Here is an 18,081-nt window from a genome sequence, read left to right on the forward strand (position 1 = left end):
AATTGCTCAAGTCTAGTTTTAGTTGTGTGGAGAGTGTTTTGTAGTTGTGTTCATATAGTTCCTGTGTTTGTCTCGGGAGATGGATTCCTAGGTATTTTATTTTGCCTAAGATGATTTTGAATGGGATTTCTCTTTCTAGTTTTTGCTGCTGAGCTGTGTTGGAAATATATAGAAATGCTGATGACTTATGTGGGTTTATTTTGTATCCTGCAGCTTTGCTAAAGTTGTTGATTATTTTGATTAGCTTTTTGGTTGAATCTCTAGGATTCTTTAAGTAGACCATCATGTCATCTGCAAAGAGCGATAACTTGGTCTCCTCCTTACCTATTTTAATGCCTTCAATTTCTTTTTCTTCTCTAATTGCTACTGCTAGTGTTTCTAGTACAATGTCAAATAGTAGAGGTGATAATGGGCATCCTTGTTTCACTCCAGATCTTATTGGGAATGCATCTAGTTTATCCCCATTGCAGATGATATTAGTTGATGGTTTTAGATATATACTGTTTATTATTTTTAGGAATGACCATTCTATTCCTATGCTTTCTAGTGTTCTTAATAGGAATGGGTGTTGTATTTTATCAAAGGCTTTTTCTGTGTCTATTGAAATTATCGTGTGATTTTTGTTGGTTTGCTTGTTGATGTGGTCAATTATGTGGATAGTTTTTCTAATATTGAACCAGCCCTGCATCCCTGGTATAAATCCTACTTGATCATGGTGAATGACCCTTCTGATCACTTGCTGGAGTCATTTTGCTAGCATCCTATTTAAGATTTTTGCATTTGCCTCAATTATTTATCAAGGTGATGGTAAAAGAGAAAGCAATTCCTTCTAGTGGTTCATAATGGAAATAGTCTGTTTCTGTTCTATTGTACCTCTATTTTTCCCCTTACCCAAACTTGAATTACTGATTTTTACCTTTTATTATTTTTCTTTTTTTTTTAAACCCTTACCTTCCGTCTTGGAATCACTACTGTGTATTGGTTCCAAGGCAGAAGAGTGGTAAGGGCTAGGCAATGGGGGTCAAGTGACTTGCCCAGGGTCACACAGCTGGGAAGTATCTGAGGTCAGATTTGAACCTAGGACCTCCAGTCTCTAGGCCTGACTCTCAATCCACTGAGCTACCCAGCTGCCCCCTATTATTTTTCTTTTTAATTCCTCCTTTAGAATCTATCCTCCAAAGTTGGTTTATTTTACTGCTAATTCTTGCCTCTTAAGAATTATTCTCCATTTTAATAATATTGTTCTCTCTGTTACCATTTGCTTCTCTCTTAAGTTTGATGTATTTTGTATTTCTTTTTTTTTTAATTTAGAATATTTTTCCATGGTTACATGATTCAAGTTCCTCCCACCTACAATTTTCTCCCTCCTCCCTAATCTAATAAGCAGTTCCACTGGATTATACATATATCATTGTTCAAAACTTATTTCCATGTTATTCATATCTGTAGTAGCATGATACTTAACATCAAAACTCCAATTATATTCCTATCACATTACATGACCAATCACATATTTTTCTAATGCATTTCTGTTTCTACAGTTCTTTCTGTGGATGATGACAGCATTCTTTCTCACAAGTTCCTCCAAATTGTACTGGGTCATTGCATTACTGCTAGTAGAAAAGTCCATTACATTCTATTGTGCCCAAATGCATCATTCTCTTTGTACAATGTTCTCCTGGTTCTGCTCCTTTTGCTCTGCATCAATTCCTGGAGGTCATTCCAGTTCACATGGGATTCCTCTAGTTTGTTATTCCTTTTAGCACAATAGTATACCATCACCAACAGATACCATGATTTGTTCAGTCACTCCCCAGTTGATGGACTTCTCCTCATTTGCCAATTTATTGCTACCACAAAGAACGAGGCTATAAATATTTTTGTACAAGTTTTTTTCCCCTTATTATTTCTTTGGGGTACAAACCCAATAGTGGTCTGACTAGGCCAAAGGGTAGTCATTCTTTTAAAGACCTTTCACATAGTTCTAAAATGCCCTCAAGAATGGTTGGACCAATTCACAACTCCACCAGCAGTGTATTAATGCCCCAGTTTTGTCACATCCCTTCCAACATTTATCACTTTCCTTTGCTGTCATATTGACCAGTCTACTAGGTACCTCAGAGTTGTTTTGGTTTGTGTTTCTCTAATCAGGAGGGATTTAGAACAGTTTTGATTTCATCATATGAAAACTGCCTATTCATGTTCCTTGGCCATTTGTTGATTGGGGTATGGTTTGATTTTTTGGTAAATTTGACTTAGTTCCTTATATATTTGGTAAATTAAACCTTTGTCAGAGAGTTTTGTTATAAAAAAGTGTTCTTCCAGTTTGTTGATTTCCTTCTAGTTTTGGTTGCATTGGTTTTGCTTGTCAAAACCTTTTTAATTTGATATAATCAAAGTCATTCATCTTACCTTTTGCACCACTCTCTATCTCTTGTTTGATCTTAAATTTCTTCTTTTCCCACAGATCTGACAAGTATACTATTCTATGTTCACTTAAATTACTTATAGGTTCTTTCTTTATACTTAAGACATTTGGCAATTTTGAATTTATCTTGGTATAGGGTGTGAGGAACTTAATTTTTCCCATATTGTTTTCCAATTTTCCCAGAAATTTTTGTCAGATAGTGGGTTCTTGTTCCCAAAGCTGGCATCTTTGTGTCAATTGAACATTAGCTTGCTGAGGTCATTTACCCTAAATCTATTTCATTGATCCACCTTTTTGTCTCTTAGCCAGTACCATATTGTTTTGAGGACCACTGCTTTATGGTACAATTGAAGATGTGGTACTGCTAGGCCCCCATCCTTCACATTTTCCCCCATTATTTCCCTTGGTATTCTTGATCTCTTGTTCTTCCAGATGAACTTTGTTATAATTTTTTCTAATTCTATAAAAAAGTTTTTTGGTACTTTAATGGGTATGGCACTTATTAAGTAGATTCATTTGGGTAGGATTTTCACTTTTATGATATTAGCTCATTCTATCCAGGAGCAATTGATGTTTTTCCAATTGTTTAGATCTAATTTTAATTGTTTGAAAAGTATTTTGTAGTTGTGTTCATATAATTCCTGTGTTTGTGTTGGCAGATAGATTCCTAAATATTTTATATTGTCTGGAGTGATTTTAAATGAGTTTTTCTTTTTAACTCCAGCTGCTGAGTTCTGTTGGAAATATATAAAAATGCTGATGATTTATGTGAGTTTATCTTGTACTCTGCTACTTTGCTGAAGTTATTAATTATTTCTACTAGTCTTTTAGTTTATTTCATATCATCTTCAAAGAGTGATAGTGTAGTTGCCCTATTGCCTATTTTAATTTCTTCAAATTGTTTTTCTTCTCTAATTGCTATCACCAGCATTTCTAGAAGAATATTAAATAATAGATGTGATGATGAGAATCTTTGATTCACTCCTGATCTTATTGGGAAGGCGTATAACTTGTCCCCATTGTGAATGATACTTGCTGGTGGTTTTAAATATATACTGTTTATTATTTTGAGGAATGGGACTTCTATTCCTATGCTTTATAATGTTTTCAATAGTAATGGGTGTTGTATTTTGTCAAAGGCTTTTTCTGCATCTATTGAGATAATCATGTGATTTCTGTTGGTTTGTTTGTTGATGTGGTCAATTATGTGGATGGTTTTCCTAATATTAAACCAGACTTTGATGTATTTCTATTCAAGAAAGACTATTTGTGTGTAAGTGTTTGTAAGTGTGTGTGTTTAATATACCTTTGTCTAGTTCAGATGAGTAATGTTCATCTGATGTCCACTTCACACTCCCCTTCTGCCATGTTTTCACACATACTTGTTAGGAGAAATGATAGAAGTTTCAACTCCTTTTTTCTTCATTGTGGTAGCTCATTTCCTTTCTTCTTGAGCAACCAGATAGGGACAGGATTGACTCATTCATGGAACTATGACTAATCAATGGAGAAGTCAAGAATAGATACCCAAGAATTTTGACATTGTGAGAATCCTAAAGCTACAAACAGTGGAAGCAGGAATGTCACTGGTGGGATGGGGCCTGAATGATTTAGTGCCATTTCCTGGAATGGAATTTTCTTCACTGGGACAACATTGGTATTGAGTAAAAGGGTTATAGATTCACCAGATGTGGATTTGGTGTGAGATGAATTCCTGAAATATCTTAGAATTTCTGAATTTTGCTCCATATTCTCCTATTTGAAGCCTATTTATGAAAATCTTATATACTTTGATTGACTCTGTTAAAATAACATGACAAGTAGAATACATGAAAAGTTCATTTTTTTTGGAAATTACAGTTCTTTTAGTGCTGGTTAATATGCATGTCCATGAAGCTTTAAATTACTTTTTTTCAAAAGATTCACATTAATTACAAAGTTTGCATCAATCTGTCCAAATTCCTTTTCCCTGTTTACCCTGTGACGGCATACATTTATGAGTCATCTGTTGGATGTCTAGTCTGTGGTCATCCAAGAAAGTCAATTTAATTGACCTATAGGAGGCTCAGATCCATAATATTGTTAATTACAACATCTCTAATCAAAATCCCTTCAATTTTTTTAGAGAATAAAATATAAAAATGCTACTCTCAAGTTGGGGCACTCAGCTCCAATACGCATAAAGATGTGTAAGCTCTTTAAGGTAAGCTGATGATCAAGATATTTGTTAAAAGTTACATAACTGAGCTATACCAACTAGTGAGGTGTAATCATTCATGAATTGGTTTTGAACCAATTTCCTCTCTTTGTCCCCTACAGCAAAGAGATGTGTGACCAGCAGAATGCCTTCACAATGTGCCCGCTCTGTGATAAATCCTGTGACTATTGGAACCTCAGTACTGCATGTGGCACAGCACGGGCCAGTCACCTATTTGACAACCCTGCCACAGTCTTTTTTTCTGTCTTCATGGCCCTGTGGGGTGAGTGATGCTCTGGAAGATTTGGTAAAGGGATTTTGATTCTAAATGGGTAGTAAGCACAATTTCTACATGTTATATTTCTCTCCTGCCTCCTATGTCCCAAAGAACATTTTTTTTTTGGTGGGGAAGATTATAGATTTGTCTCCCTTTACTAAATCTGGGAACAAGAAGATGAATACCTCTCTGAGCTTTCTTTTTTAGATATTAATTAGATTTTTTCCTATCATTTACACATGAGAATTATTTAGTTAACCTCAACTTAATTCAAGCCAGTTCATTTTATTTATAGAGTGCCTAGCACTTAAGGCAAATTTTGCAAATTAATTATTTGCTATAGAGAAACCAAAAAATAGGCATTTGGAAATTGAATATTTACAGGAAAGAGGAGGAAGGGAATAAACATTTATATAGTATGTAGTTTGTTCCAGGCACTATGCTAAGGACTTTACAAACTTTTTCTTATTTGATCCTCACAACAACCCTGCAAGACATGTGTTGTTGTTCCCATTTTACAGTTGAAGAAACTGAGGCAAATAGAAGTTGAGTGACTTACTCAGGGTCACATAGCTCATAAGTTTTAGGAATCAAGATTTGAACTCAGGTCTTCTTGATTGTAGACTCAGCACTCTATGCAGTGAACCACTAGGCTGCCTCAAACATATTTACTATTGTATAATTAATCTTCAATCTGTCTACAAAAGACATCAAATAGTATTTAATGAATTTCCCAGGATTGAACATAATACTTAACATGTAGTATGATGAATTATAACTTCCCTAATCCTATAACCTATGCCCTTCCTTATGATTACCTTAGTTCTTATTGTTTCTGTATCATATCCCTGACTTCAGGGATGGATAGATAGAAGGATGGATAGAGACACAGACAAATTGATCAATAGATAGAGCATTAATTAAGTGCTTATTATAGCATACTATGTTAGCCATTCCTGGAAATACAAATATAATATCCACTGTTCTGGTGCAAAGTCTGCTTAGATTATCATTAGCTTCATGAAGAGAAATGAGTAGTATATGAATTCCTAATTTGAAACTTTAGGACTTCAGGGAAGTGAGGGAATTGAATTAGATGATTTCCAAGATTTCTTCTAACTCTCAGATGCTATAGTCATATGGAAGGTTTCTTAAATAACATAAGAACAAGACCAAAAGAATTTCTAGGCATATAGAATTAGTTCAGACTTAGAATTTTTATGAAATAAGTAAAAAAGCAGTACTATGGTAAAAAATAGCATGTAGGTACTTTATAAACTTCTTTGACATCTTTAGAATCTCCCCTCTTTCATTATTACTGTTGTTGTTCCACTATCAGTGAGCTTTTACCTTTTATTTATTAGTTATATAATTTAAGGTTGGACATTTTTTATCTTTGTGTATATGTGAATGTGTATGAGTGCATGTAAGCTTTGGGAGAAGAGTGGAGGTTCTTTGTGTATCTCTTGGTTCCTGAAGATGTGGTATATTTGCTTTGGATTTGGTTTTGCTTAGAAGTAAAGGGATGAACTAAATGTTGAAGCAGGGGGCTCCACTTTCAACCACAAGAGCAGAAAGAAATATATTCTTGAAAAGCTTAATTGAGTGTTCATCTTTCTCTCTCTTTCTCTTTTCCATCTGAAGCCACCATGTTTCTTGAAAACTGGAAGCGTCTACAGATGAGACTAGGCTACTTCTGGGACCTGACTGGCATAGAAGAGGAAGAAGTGAGTTCTCTCTCTTTTTTTTTTAAGAAGTGAGTTCTCTTGAGCACAGTATGTCCTTCCCCCCCCCCCCCCTTCCCCTGGGACTTTCTGCTATCTTAAAGAGATGTGGGACTGGGGAGAGAAAACAGTAAGTGCTTGCTGCTATCTGTTCTTTTCTTGCCTTCCTGGGTGACAGATGCCCCTCTAGTGCCCATCATATTAAACTAGATATTCATCCAGCTGCCTCAATATCTTCTATGAAATAATATTGTATCACTGGCAAGCACTGGGCCTTTATGGTAGTCCTAAATTGGAGCTTCTATCTGCCAACTTTCACCCTTCCAATCAGGATAAAGTCTTACAATGATCAGATAAGTCTTGACTAACAGAGATACAAATCCTTTTTTAAAAATAATAATTTTTATCAATAATATTTTATAATTTTTATATTTTATATCACGGGGGACCAGGAACACTAGTCTCTCCATTTGGTCATAAGTGGTCCCTCCAAGTCTTTGGTATTTACTATCATTGAACTTCATATATATCTGTCCAAGCATCATCTGGGAGTGGGATGGGGTGGAAGGAGGGGACTAGTTGTCAGATCTTCCTTAACATTGATGGAAAGAATAACAAAACTTCTGGCAGTTCACTTTGGCTGTGGGAAACAAGGATAAGGGCAAAATTATTAAGGGTGGATTCTCCTAAGGACAAGTTTTCCAGAACAAGTAACATTAAATAATAATGAAAATTGCTTAAGGGTGTGATGAGACAACTAGTGTTTCATTGGGTGTTTATGATAAAAAAGAAAGCATGAAGGTACGTGTAATAAGTAGCAGAGCCAGAATTCAAACCCTAATACCTCCCATGACTCTAAATCTAGTCATCTTTCCATTCTGCCAAGATGACTTTCTCTCTGGCTACAACTAGTAGAGCAACCCAACAAGTCCAATTTGTTTTGTTTTCCATAGCTCCCCTTAGCCACAGGTACCATTTATTAATCTTTGGGCATGTTGGTCATGGAGAAAAGAGTCAGTGAAATGCAGCCTCAGATGGCGTGTGGTGAGGGTGGGCAAAGGAGATTCAGAATCATTCAGGACACTCATAACGGTCAGCTATAAATGTTGAAGCAGCTGCCACATGAGTGGAAAACACTTTTTTCCTCCATGCACTGAGGGGAAAATGGTAAGTGGTGTGTGATGCATAGAACCCTGAACTGAAAACTGGGTTTTCTGTATTCTCCGCTGACTTCCTTGTGAACTGAGGCAAAGAAATCCCTAGTTACATATATCACTAATTTTTTGCTTTCCTAACTGATCCAACTGCCTCTTGTTCAAAGAATGTGTGTGAAAACATTGAGGGTCTTTTGAGGTCATCTAGTCCAATTCCCTCATTTTAAAGGTGAGGAAATCTTTTCCTGGGCCTTTGCCTAGAATATAAAAGTGCCATACAGTGTTGGAACTGCAATCCAAAACCACAGACTTTGAATTGAAAGGGAGCCAAAAGATCATTTAGATCAGTCAATCACTTACAGATAAGGCAACTGAGATTCAAAGAGTTAAAATGATTTGCCCAAGGTCAAACAGATAGTTACAGATGAGTCAGCCTTAGAACCTTGATCTTTGCTGGGATACAAATTTAATAGCAAATTAATGCTTGAGTCCCAGGTTCTTTATATCCAAAGTAGAGATGCTAATACTTAAAATACTTTTTCAGTGATGTCATAAACACAAAGCTATGCAATCTTAAAGAACTATAGAGATGAAAGCTGTTGTTATTATCCTAGATGATGTCTCTGAAAGTATTTTACTACAGGGAATCTTTGATTAATTGAAGTCTGACCAGAGCCGAAAAGAACCATAAGCTGGGCAGATATGACCAATGAGATCCCTCTGTTTATGAGGGTTTTTATAAGGTTTTTAAAGTATATATTTAAAGTATAAAACAGAGCAATAACTACCTACTTTTATTTAAGTCATTTCACCTCTTTTGACATTTGTAAAATAAGGGATTTAGACATGATAATCTCCAAAGTCCTTCCTACTTCTAGATTCAGTGATTAGAGTAAGGAGATGACAGTGGGAATAGAAAGGAAAGGATAAATACTTCTAGAACTGAGTTGGAGTGGGTTGAATTTCAGGAGATGAAGATTAAAAGAAGAATGGAGCTTTGGAAGAAGACACTTACATTTATATGACCATAGATTTAGAATGAGAAAGGAATTTAGAAATTAGTGAATATAATCATCTAATTTTATAAATAAGGGAGCTATAAATTCCCAAGAGGCTGAATAACATCTTGATCATGCAAATAGGAAGGGCCTGAGCCAAGTTGGAACCCAGATGTTCACATCTCACTTCCAATACTTTTGCTACTCTATCATACTTTTTCCAGACCTCCACCCTTCCCCTACCCCTCCAGTTAGATGTTGAATTTCAGTGATGCCTCTGAGGAAAGCTGCTATTATTCCATTTCCTGAGGTCTTGTCCAAAGAAAAACATGTCTAGTATCTTGGGATCATAAGACTAGAAAGGGTCCATTTTTAAATTTCTAAGTCCTTTGTCATCTTTGTTGGAATCTTCCTTTTTAGCTTACAAGATGACTGACTAGGTAGGCTTATAAAAATAGTTTTGGACAATGATTACCAGGGATTTGGTGGAGAGATAAAGTCTAATGACTAGATCTCTCAGCAGATTAGTAGTGGACTTATGAAATGGGAGGGATAAATTGGCCATTCCTTTAATTTAGGATCCAGTAACCTCTCCTACCTCAACTCATTGATCTGGCTGTTATCTTGACTATTTGGGTTCCTTGACTCCAGGGAAGCTCACTTGCTTGTTTTGCATGTTTTACCACAATCCAGTGGTGTTCCTTGGGTAGTTATTATATGTTTCTCAGTGAGTAAATCACATTGACTGCAAAGGTTCAGCCAAATGACAATTTTATTTTTTGATCTTTGTCATCAGCTGTTTGGGGAAGTAGAATGATGGAGCTCAAACAGCTGTACTATACCTGCTTGACTTGCAAGCAGTGGGGATCCATCTGGTCTTCTAGCTCAGTTCATAAATGACTAAGTCTTCATGTTTTGGGCAGGAGCTGACTCGGGTAGGATGCTTTGCTGTTATGTTTTCAGTTAAACTGTTTGTGATACAAAGCATGTGGCTTTCTTTTGAAGCAGCTGACCTGCTAATGTATCTTCTTTCTTTTCTCAACATCTGCACTACACCAAGGAGAATGCTCAGGTTTGGTTTTCAGTGTGGTGACAGATGTCTGTGTTTTCCTTCTTCCCCTGTTCTCTGTTGTGTTTTTGGTCTCCATTCCTTGTGATTGATCCGTGACAGTTGATGGCTTATCTTGCTCATCCCAAACCATAGTTTTAATGTATTTGTGATGTCTGACTATTTTCCAGAGACTAAGAAATCTTCTCCCTTAATCTTCCTGACCACCTTTCTCTTTTGCTCTTATTTTGGATTTTAGGAACACTCTCGACCTGAGTATGAAACTAAGGTTCGGGAAAAGATCCTGAAAGAGAATAAGTCCCTTGTCCAGAAAATGGAAACAGATAAAACTGAGAGTGATGATGAGGTAAGTTTCTTAGATTCACTCGTCATTATTTTTAGCTTCTCCCTGCTGTGTTCTTGCCGTTCCTAGAACTTCTTGATGAATCCAAGGCTAGAATATTAGAGCTGGATGTGTTCCTTCCTCACTGATAAGGTAAAATGAAATGAGAGTAGGACATTTCTTTTTGTCACTGCCACCAAGACTTGTATGAAGCAGTCATAAGTCAGACTTTGGTCACTGTTTTGCTTTTTTTTATCTTTTTTTTTAGACATGGAAATCTTTATTCTTTTTTTTTAAAGGCATGTGCTTTTACATAAATCTACAAAGAGTTCAAATGTAGAAAAAATAAAACTATATGCAGTGATAGGAGCTATACATTGTTATATCTTCACAATAAAGAAAGAGCTAAGTATCTACATTGTTACAATCAGGAGATAGCTAAATCTAATCTTCACAACATTCAGCTCAACTCATTCTTGCAAAGAGTGAATTATGGCAGGAGAGCAAACTTGGAAAAAACAAAACCCTGAAAACCATTTGGATATGCCTAAGAATCAAAACTGACATGGTTTTAGTTCAAGTTCAAGTTGACTCACAAACATGGAGACTTTTTTTTTCATTTATTTATTTATTTTTTTTGCATTTCAATCCTGTGTATTAGGTTTATATACAAGTTTTTTTTTTCTGACCCTTAGGCTTGCAGCATCTTTATTGAATGAACAGCCAACCTAATGTGCTGATGCTGGTATACTTAGAATGCAGACACACACAAATCAAAAGTGGCAAGAGCTGTCAGAAGCTTCTTTCCAAGTGCCTTTCATGATTGTTCTACCCAATACGGGCAGCCAAATCAGGGAAGATATTTTAGAAAATTGTTGTATTTTAAAGTTAATTTGGTTACTTGGTTATTAGCGAGAGCTACATTTCAAGCCTAGTCCACAGGAGAGGCTATAATGACTTTATCTGACCAAGTCATAGTGTGTAGTATTAGCACCAATTCCAAACGAGCTCATGACTTCATTTTTGCAGGTTATTTTTTCGTTGTAAGTTATTTATTTAGTCAATTTAGAACATTATTCCTTGGTTACAAGAATTATATTCTTTCCCTCCCTCCCTTCCCTCCCCCACCCTTCCCATGCGTAATTTCACTGGGTATTACATGTGTTCTTTATCAAAACCTATGTTGGTGTTTGCATTAGGATGTTCATTTAGAGTCTACATCCCCAATCATATCCCCTCAACCCACACTATCTTCCTCTTAATGAATTATTTTACTCTATGTAAGATCCATAGAGTATGTTAGTAGAAAGAAGAGAGATAACCTAGGCGTTGTTCACTTTGGCTATCTCAAATTCTTGAGCTTCCAGGTCCAATAGGAATTTCAAGGAATACACTACAAAATGGCTTTTAGGACCCCAAAATAGGAGTAAGCTGCATCTTCAGCTGCCTAAGCTGCTATCACAATGTCTCTATCATCCTACTGCTTACCAGAAATCCTTGAAAATTCACATATAGGATGCTGGTTAAGGTTTCCCATTTGTGCTGTTTTTTGGACTTCCTTGGTGCCTTATAAATATTCAAGAAGATACTATAGATAGTGTATGTCTCCTCTACTATCTTTTTCTGTCTCCAACCCTTTACTTTGTGTTTCTGTTCTTGACCAATATGGACTCTTGGTGAATGGATGAGCTTCAAAAAATCTGTTTTGTTTTTCACATGCGCCTTTGCTGCATCTTGTTTATGAATTCAAATTTGTCATGAATTAATTTATTTCATTTCACATACTTAGAGTTAGGACCTCTCCATTTTAACATGCAAAATTATGCAAAGCCAAAGGCAAAATAATGTGGTATTTTTTGAAACCAGAGCAGATACTCTCTTCAAAAGGACTTCAGTATAAGACAGGGAACCCTTCTGCTTCCTCAGAGCTGTGTTGCTTAAAAATAATAAGTGTATTCATAGGAAAAATAATCATCACGTTTACTACCACTACCTTTAGCAACAACATCATCATTAAAATTATTACTGAAATGGCATTGTATTAATGTCCATCCTATTCATTCCAAATACTTTTATTCTGCTGCCTCTCATTCTGTCCCTTTTCCTTTTTTCCCCTTCCCTCCCTTCCTTTCCCCTCTCCCCTCCTTTCCTCTCCCCTCCTCTCTTTCCTCTCTGTCTGTCTCTATTTCTGCCTTTCTATCTTTCCCTTCATCCCTCCCTCCCTCTCTCCCTCATTGCTTTCTATCCCTCCTTTTTCATTCACTCACCCTGAGTATCTACTCTCTACAAAGAATCATTGATTTATATCCAGACAAGGTTTTATAGAGGTTCAAGTCTATCCTCCTCATTTTACAGATGAGGAAACTGAGCCCTAGAGAGGCTTGTCTTCTTTCATTTAGGTAGTGAGGGGCAAGGTTCTTTGACTAAATTCTATGTGTTTTCACAGTCTTTTTACACTCTCCTAGACCTGGAATAAATGAGCCATTTATTTTATTTGGCTTACTTAAATTTGACCTAATAAGTAGCTGCTTTCATAGAATCTTCTATAATTTTTTTTCTATTACATGCCACTTGCCTTTTAAATAAAATATATTTCATTTTAATTCCTACTTGTATTTATTTTAGAGTTATTCATACCTTCTTTTGGGGGACTTCTTGCTCTACAGTGATCTTTTATGCTCTTTAGTTTTTTCATTGATTTATATATCTCTTCAACTTTGGTTTGTGAATTGGGGTCTACACTAGAGCCAGGATCTGCCTCTTGCTATTTCAGGTGGGGTGACAGGCCCTGTTTAGTCTCACCTTGGGTGCCCTGGATTCCCGGGTTGAACTCTAAATCTTAGGACTATCCTTCCCCTGGTTCTTTGGTATTCACTGAGGTAGATTCTCTGGGTGTCCCATAGCAACTCAAAACAGTGTGGGAAGAACAATGTAACACCTTGGCCTAGGATGTTCTATTAGCCCTATAGTTTCTGCCCAATGCTATTCACTAGGGCTTACAAGGTACCTACTTTTGGCTTTTCTGACCACTCTAGGGTTTTCTTGAGAGGGTATCTGTTCTTGTTTTCTGTTACATAGGGCCTTGCAGGCTATATAGGTCCCTGGCTATCTCTGGTTATATTAGGTTACCCAATTCTGGTGCTGGATTTGCTGATGTTTCCTTTTCCTGTTGCCCTCAGGCTTCTGGCTGACATCTTTTTTATTTATTTTTATTTTTTAGATTTTTATTTAGAATATTTTTCCCATGGTTACATTATTCATAATCCCCCCTCCCAAAGCTGACAAGCACTTCCACTGAGTTATACATGTATCACTGTTCAAAACCTATTTCTATGTTATTCATATTAGCAGTAGAGTGATCTTTTAGCATGAAAACCCTAATTACAACCCTATCGCACTATGTGATCAAACAAATATTTTTCTAATGCATTTCTGCTCCCACAATTCTTTCTCTAAATGTGGAAAGTGTTCTTTCTCATAAATTCCTCTGGATTGTCCTGAGCTGCTGGTAGAAAAGTCTATTACTTTTGATTGTGCCATAATGTATCAGTCTCTGTGTACAATGTTCTCCTGGTTCTGTTTCTTTCATTCTGAATCAATTCCTGGAGGTTGTAATGATGTAGAGAGAAAAAAAGAACTGTTGGGGGAAAATGGAAGTTGAGAGCTCTACAGTGAATGAAGCAGGAATGGCAGTTGAGAACTGAACAAGGACTTCTGGGAAATTCTCATGAGGAGGTGTTCTTGGGTGCTGAGACACAGAAGGGAGTGGAAGGAGGAAATGTTTCACAGGGCCATTTTCAAAGACAACTGTGGAGATTTCTGATACTGACAGAAATCTTAACATCGCAGGTTCCTGTTTAAAACATTGCTGTTTCCTGTCAAGAAAACTTAATTTCTCTGAAGACTTTCATTCCATGAACTGTTGAGATACTGGACTCAAATTGGTGACTAGTGCTCTCCCCTTTTCTACCTCTTCCATGCCTATGAGAAAACCTTTTACTTCAGTAATTAGATTATTTAGAAAAAGATTTAGGGCAACTTACAATCCCTCTAACCTCTTCTCCTTTACCCCAATCAATGATTAAATCAAATAAGCAGTCAGATAGAATTCAATCTTATTTTTTTTTTTAATATCTAGAGAGTAAGCCCATTGACAGACTCCATCTTGTTGCCAGTTTTCAAGAAGACATGAAGGGGAGACTTGTGAGTGCCCCAAAGCAGCACATATCTGGATTGAGGTCCCTCAAATCTCTCCTTGTAGAGAAAACTTCCCTGCTGCCTTTGAGGGCCAGCACAGCCACTAAGGGATAAGCCTTCACCAAGGGGAAATCTCCATTTTGTCTCCCTCAAGTAATTCGGGGACTCTAAGAGGGAGTAGTGAGGGAAGCCATTTTCATCAAACCTTTCTTCACTGCCTTCAGCTCTCATTTCTCCATCTAAGGAGTGAGTCCCCAAAAATCACAGTGTCTTTCCAGTTCACGTGGAATTCCTCCATTTCTTTATTCCTTTTAGCACAATAATATTCCATCACCAACAGATATTGCAATTTATTCAGTTCTGGCTGACATCTTGTACATTTCTGGGGTGGAAGAAGTCATTTATTTTATTTATTCAAGGACTTTTAAAATCATTATTCAATCTAATGCAAAATTCATGGTTTAATTGAAGTACAGGTATATGGAAGCTGGACAATGTATCTTTTGTTCACACAGCCATCTTGCCCTTATATAATGTCATTCATAAAATTGGCAAGTATCATAAAAGATGGAAATGCTAAGGATTCATATAGTCACATTAGTTTACATATTGTACTCTATCTCTAAAATACACAAAATTTTATAAAAAGCTTGATTCTTCCCACCTTTTAAAAACAATTAATTTGTTATATTAAAATTCTTAGTCTTCACTCTCCTTCCTTTCCCTCCTCACTCTAGAGAAGGCTTCATTTGACAAAGATATACATAAACTGTTTTGCTTATTTCTACTTACCCGTTCTTTTTCTGGAGGTTGACATGCACAAGTCATTTCTCAAAAAATATTTCTGTTTCTGTACATAATGTTTTCTTGGGTTCTATTCATTTTGTTCTTCATCATGTCATCTTGACTCTTCCATTAAAAAAATAACCTGCTCATCATGAATTCTGTCCATCTTTTAAAAACTACCATCTCAGAAATCCTTCTCTGCCTCCTTTCATTGTCAGTCTTCCAAAAACATTTGCCTACACTTGCTGCCTCTAATTTCTTACTACCTCTTCAGTTGCCAATCCTTTGCAAACAAGCTTCAGAATGACCATGTGAATCAAACTGATTACTGGAGTTAACAGCAACCAACCCTAAATTATGTAAACTTTTTCTTAGTCCTCATCCTTCTTAACCTCTCTATAACTTTTGATACTATTCATTCTTTTGGTTTCCTTATTACTATTCTCTCCTGGTTCTCTTCCCTGTTGTCTGAACACTTCTTTGGAATTTCAATGCCATGCTATTTGCCCATATCCTTTTCCTTTAGAGTAGGCATTCCCAGTCAGGGCTGTTTCCCTTGTTTTCTACATCTTGATAGCTCACATGGTCTTCAGGCGTCTTTAATAAGATAACTCTTAAAAATGCACACTCAGTCCAAATCCTCCTCTTGATTAATCAATCCCCCATCACCAATTGCTTATAGGTTATCTCCTAATGTTCTATAAGCACATCAAATTAAAAATGTTTAATGGGAAACACAAAGCCTTTTTTCTAAGACACCTTTTCTTCAAAGATTTCTCTTTGTCTTGCACATGTTCTCTTCCAAGTTAACCAGTTTATAAATTGAAGCCCTCAGCATCTATATCTCTTACAAATATTCCCTTTGATCTATTCATACAGCTATGATTCTAGTTCTAGTCCTTGCTAGAACTACTGTAACAGCTTTCCAGTTGTTGTCCGCTATAGTCTCTTCCTTCTTCACTCCACTTTCTACACAGCTCCAGTTTATCTTTCCCAATTTATTTCACATTACTCCCCTTTGCATACTCTTTAATTCTGCCAAGCTGGGTCATATACTTTTACTCAAACTCAATGTTTTATCTCTTACTTCCCTGTCTCTTAGAATCTTTAGGGTCTTTCAAGGTTAGTTGGGATGACAATTCCTACAGGAAGTCTTTACTGATCCTCAGATTTGTTTGTGTGCTTGTGCTATCTCTCCCTCTCTCTGTCTCTCTCTGTCTCTGTCTCTGCCTTTTTCTGCCTCTGTCTCTCTCTCTCTCTCCTCCCCACTCGCTCATTCTCCCTCTCCTTCTCCCCCTCATCCTTCCCTCTCAATTCAAACTGCCTTATATGTATTTGTCTATTAAGCTGCCGTTTCTTTAAAGTAGAATGCAATAGCAATATCCTACAAGGAGGAACTGTTTTTATGTATTTTTTAATGAAATGAGCAAATGAAAAAGTCATTTATTAAGTGCTTACTATGTGCCACATAATGTGCTAGATGCTTGGAATACATATATTAAAAAATTAGTCCCTACCCTCAAAGAGCTCATATTCTAATTGGGGAAGCCAATATATATAATAAAATTTAGCTGTAAATCGGATAGAAAAGCTGAAAATTCTAAAGCATCATTGTTTGGGTAGATGATGAAGTCCACAAGTAGTAATGTTGACTTGGTAGCTCTAGTTTCTTACACATTGTAGGAACTTAATAAATGCCTCTTAAATGAAGGAAAAAGAAGTCATCATTGGGGTGACATTTGGTTGCAAATAGAGTCGAGGAAAGGGAACTGAAAATGGAGCCAAAAGATCTAGCTTTAAGTTCCTGACTGACCAACAAGTGACTTAACCTCTTTGAATCTGAGTTTCTTCATTTGTACAATGCTTTAGGTTTGCTGAGATGATTTTTATGGTGTCATCGAGTTCTATTACTTTTATTTATTTCTATAGAAGTAATTAATTCAGAGGAAATATTGGTCATGAGGTAAAAGGCTGCTGTGTGACAAGTGTGATTACTAATGGAACCTTTGCTTGGATCACTTACCAGCATTAACAGGATTTCTAAAATAACAATCTGTTTAACTTATCCTTGGAATTTACATCATAGAATTAGTTTTCACCCAAGTATTTAACCTATATGGATAAAAGGACCTGTCCTCCAGGTACTCCCTGGCCTTGCTTATTGTATTATACTCAATGAATGTTTTATAAGAAGCATTGAAAGTACAAGAACATTTGCCAAGAGGAGAACTTCAGATGAGATGCGTGTTAATTTACTGTTGCAGCACACCACCCTGGGGACAATTATTTCAAAAGAGAACTCATCTAAAGTTAAAGTAGCTAAAACATTTACAGCAGATGCCTCTGGCACAAGCTGCAAACACACATGGGAAATGCATTATGCATGACTCTGATGCCTTTGACAAGAAGGAAGACAGCAACAACAGGAAGCTACGAGACCATCACAGAGGGGGAAGAGAGGGAAGCCCTGAGAAAGATAATGGAGGGATTCTCCATCTTTTTTCTTTTTTGGGTGGCAAAGTTGGGATATGATTTGAATGGTCCACAAAAGTCTTGGAAAATTATTTCCATAATTCATCAAATCCTCTGAGTAAAGCAGCTTGTTATCTCTATTATCAGATGTCACTCAAAGACATTTTTAAACATCTACTGTGTGTCCTGCATTGGGCTAGGCATTGAGAATAAAAAGATAAAACAAGATGTGGTCCCTGCCCTCAAGGAACTTATGTTTTATTGGCTGGAGTGGAACTACATGCTCACAGATATATATATATATATATATATATATATATATATATATAAATATATATATATACATACATACACACAAGTAATTTTGAATAGATTATGCATCCCATCTGGGCCTCAGTTTCCTTACCTAAAAAATGAGTTTAAACTAAATAATAAATAACTAAGATGAGTCTGGTTA

General features: G+C 36.3%; 1 protein-coding gene across 1 annotated transcript in view; it reads left to right on the plus strand.

Moving 5' to 3' along the window:
- The window catches only part of ANO2 (anoctamin 2), a 532,091-nt gene that overhangs the window by 286,746 nt on the left and 227,264 nt on the right, over nt 1–18,081 (plus strand). Inside the window, exons 10-12 of the mRNA XM_056799271.1 lie at nt 4,748–4,908; nt 6,547–6,629; nt 10,086–10,193. Of these exons, the coding sequence (XP_056655249.1) occupies nt 4,748–4,908; nt 6,547–6,629; nt 10,086–10,193 (352 nt within the window). The remainder of the gene's footprint in view (nt 1–4,747; nt 4,909–6,546; nt 6,630–10,085; nt 10,194–18,081) is intronic.

This window comes from Monodelphis domestica, chromosome 5 (genome assembly GCF_027887165.1).
Source record: "Monodelphis domestica isolate mMonDom1 chromosome 5, mMonDom1.pri, whole genome shotgun sequence".
In the NCBI taxonomy this organism is placed as follows: Eukaryota; Metazoa; Chordata; class Mammalia; order Didelphimorphia; family Didelphidae; genus Monodelphis; species Monodelphis domestica.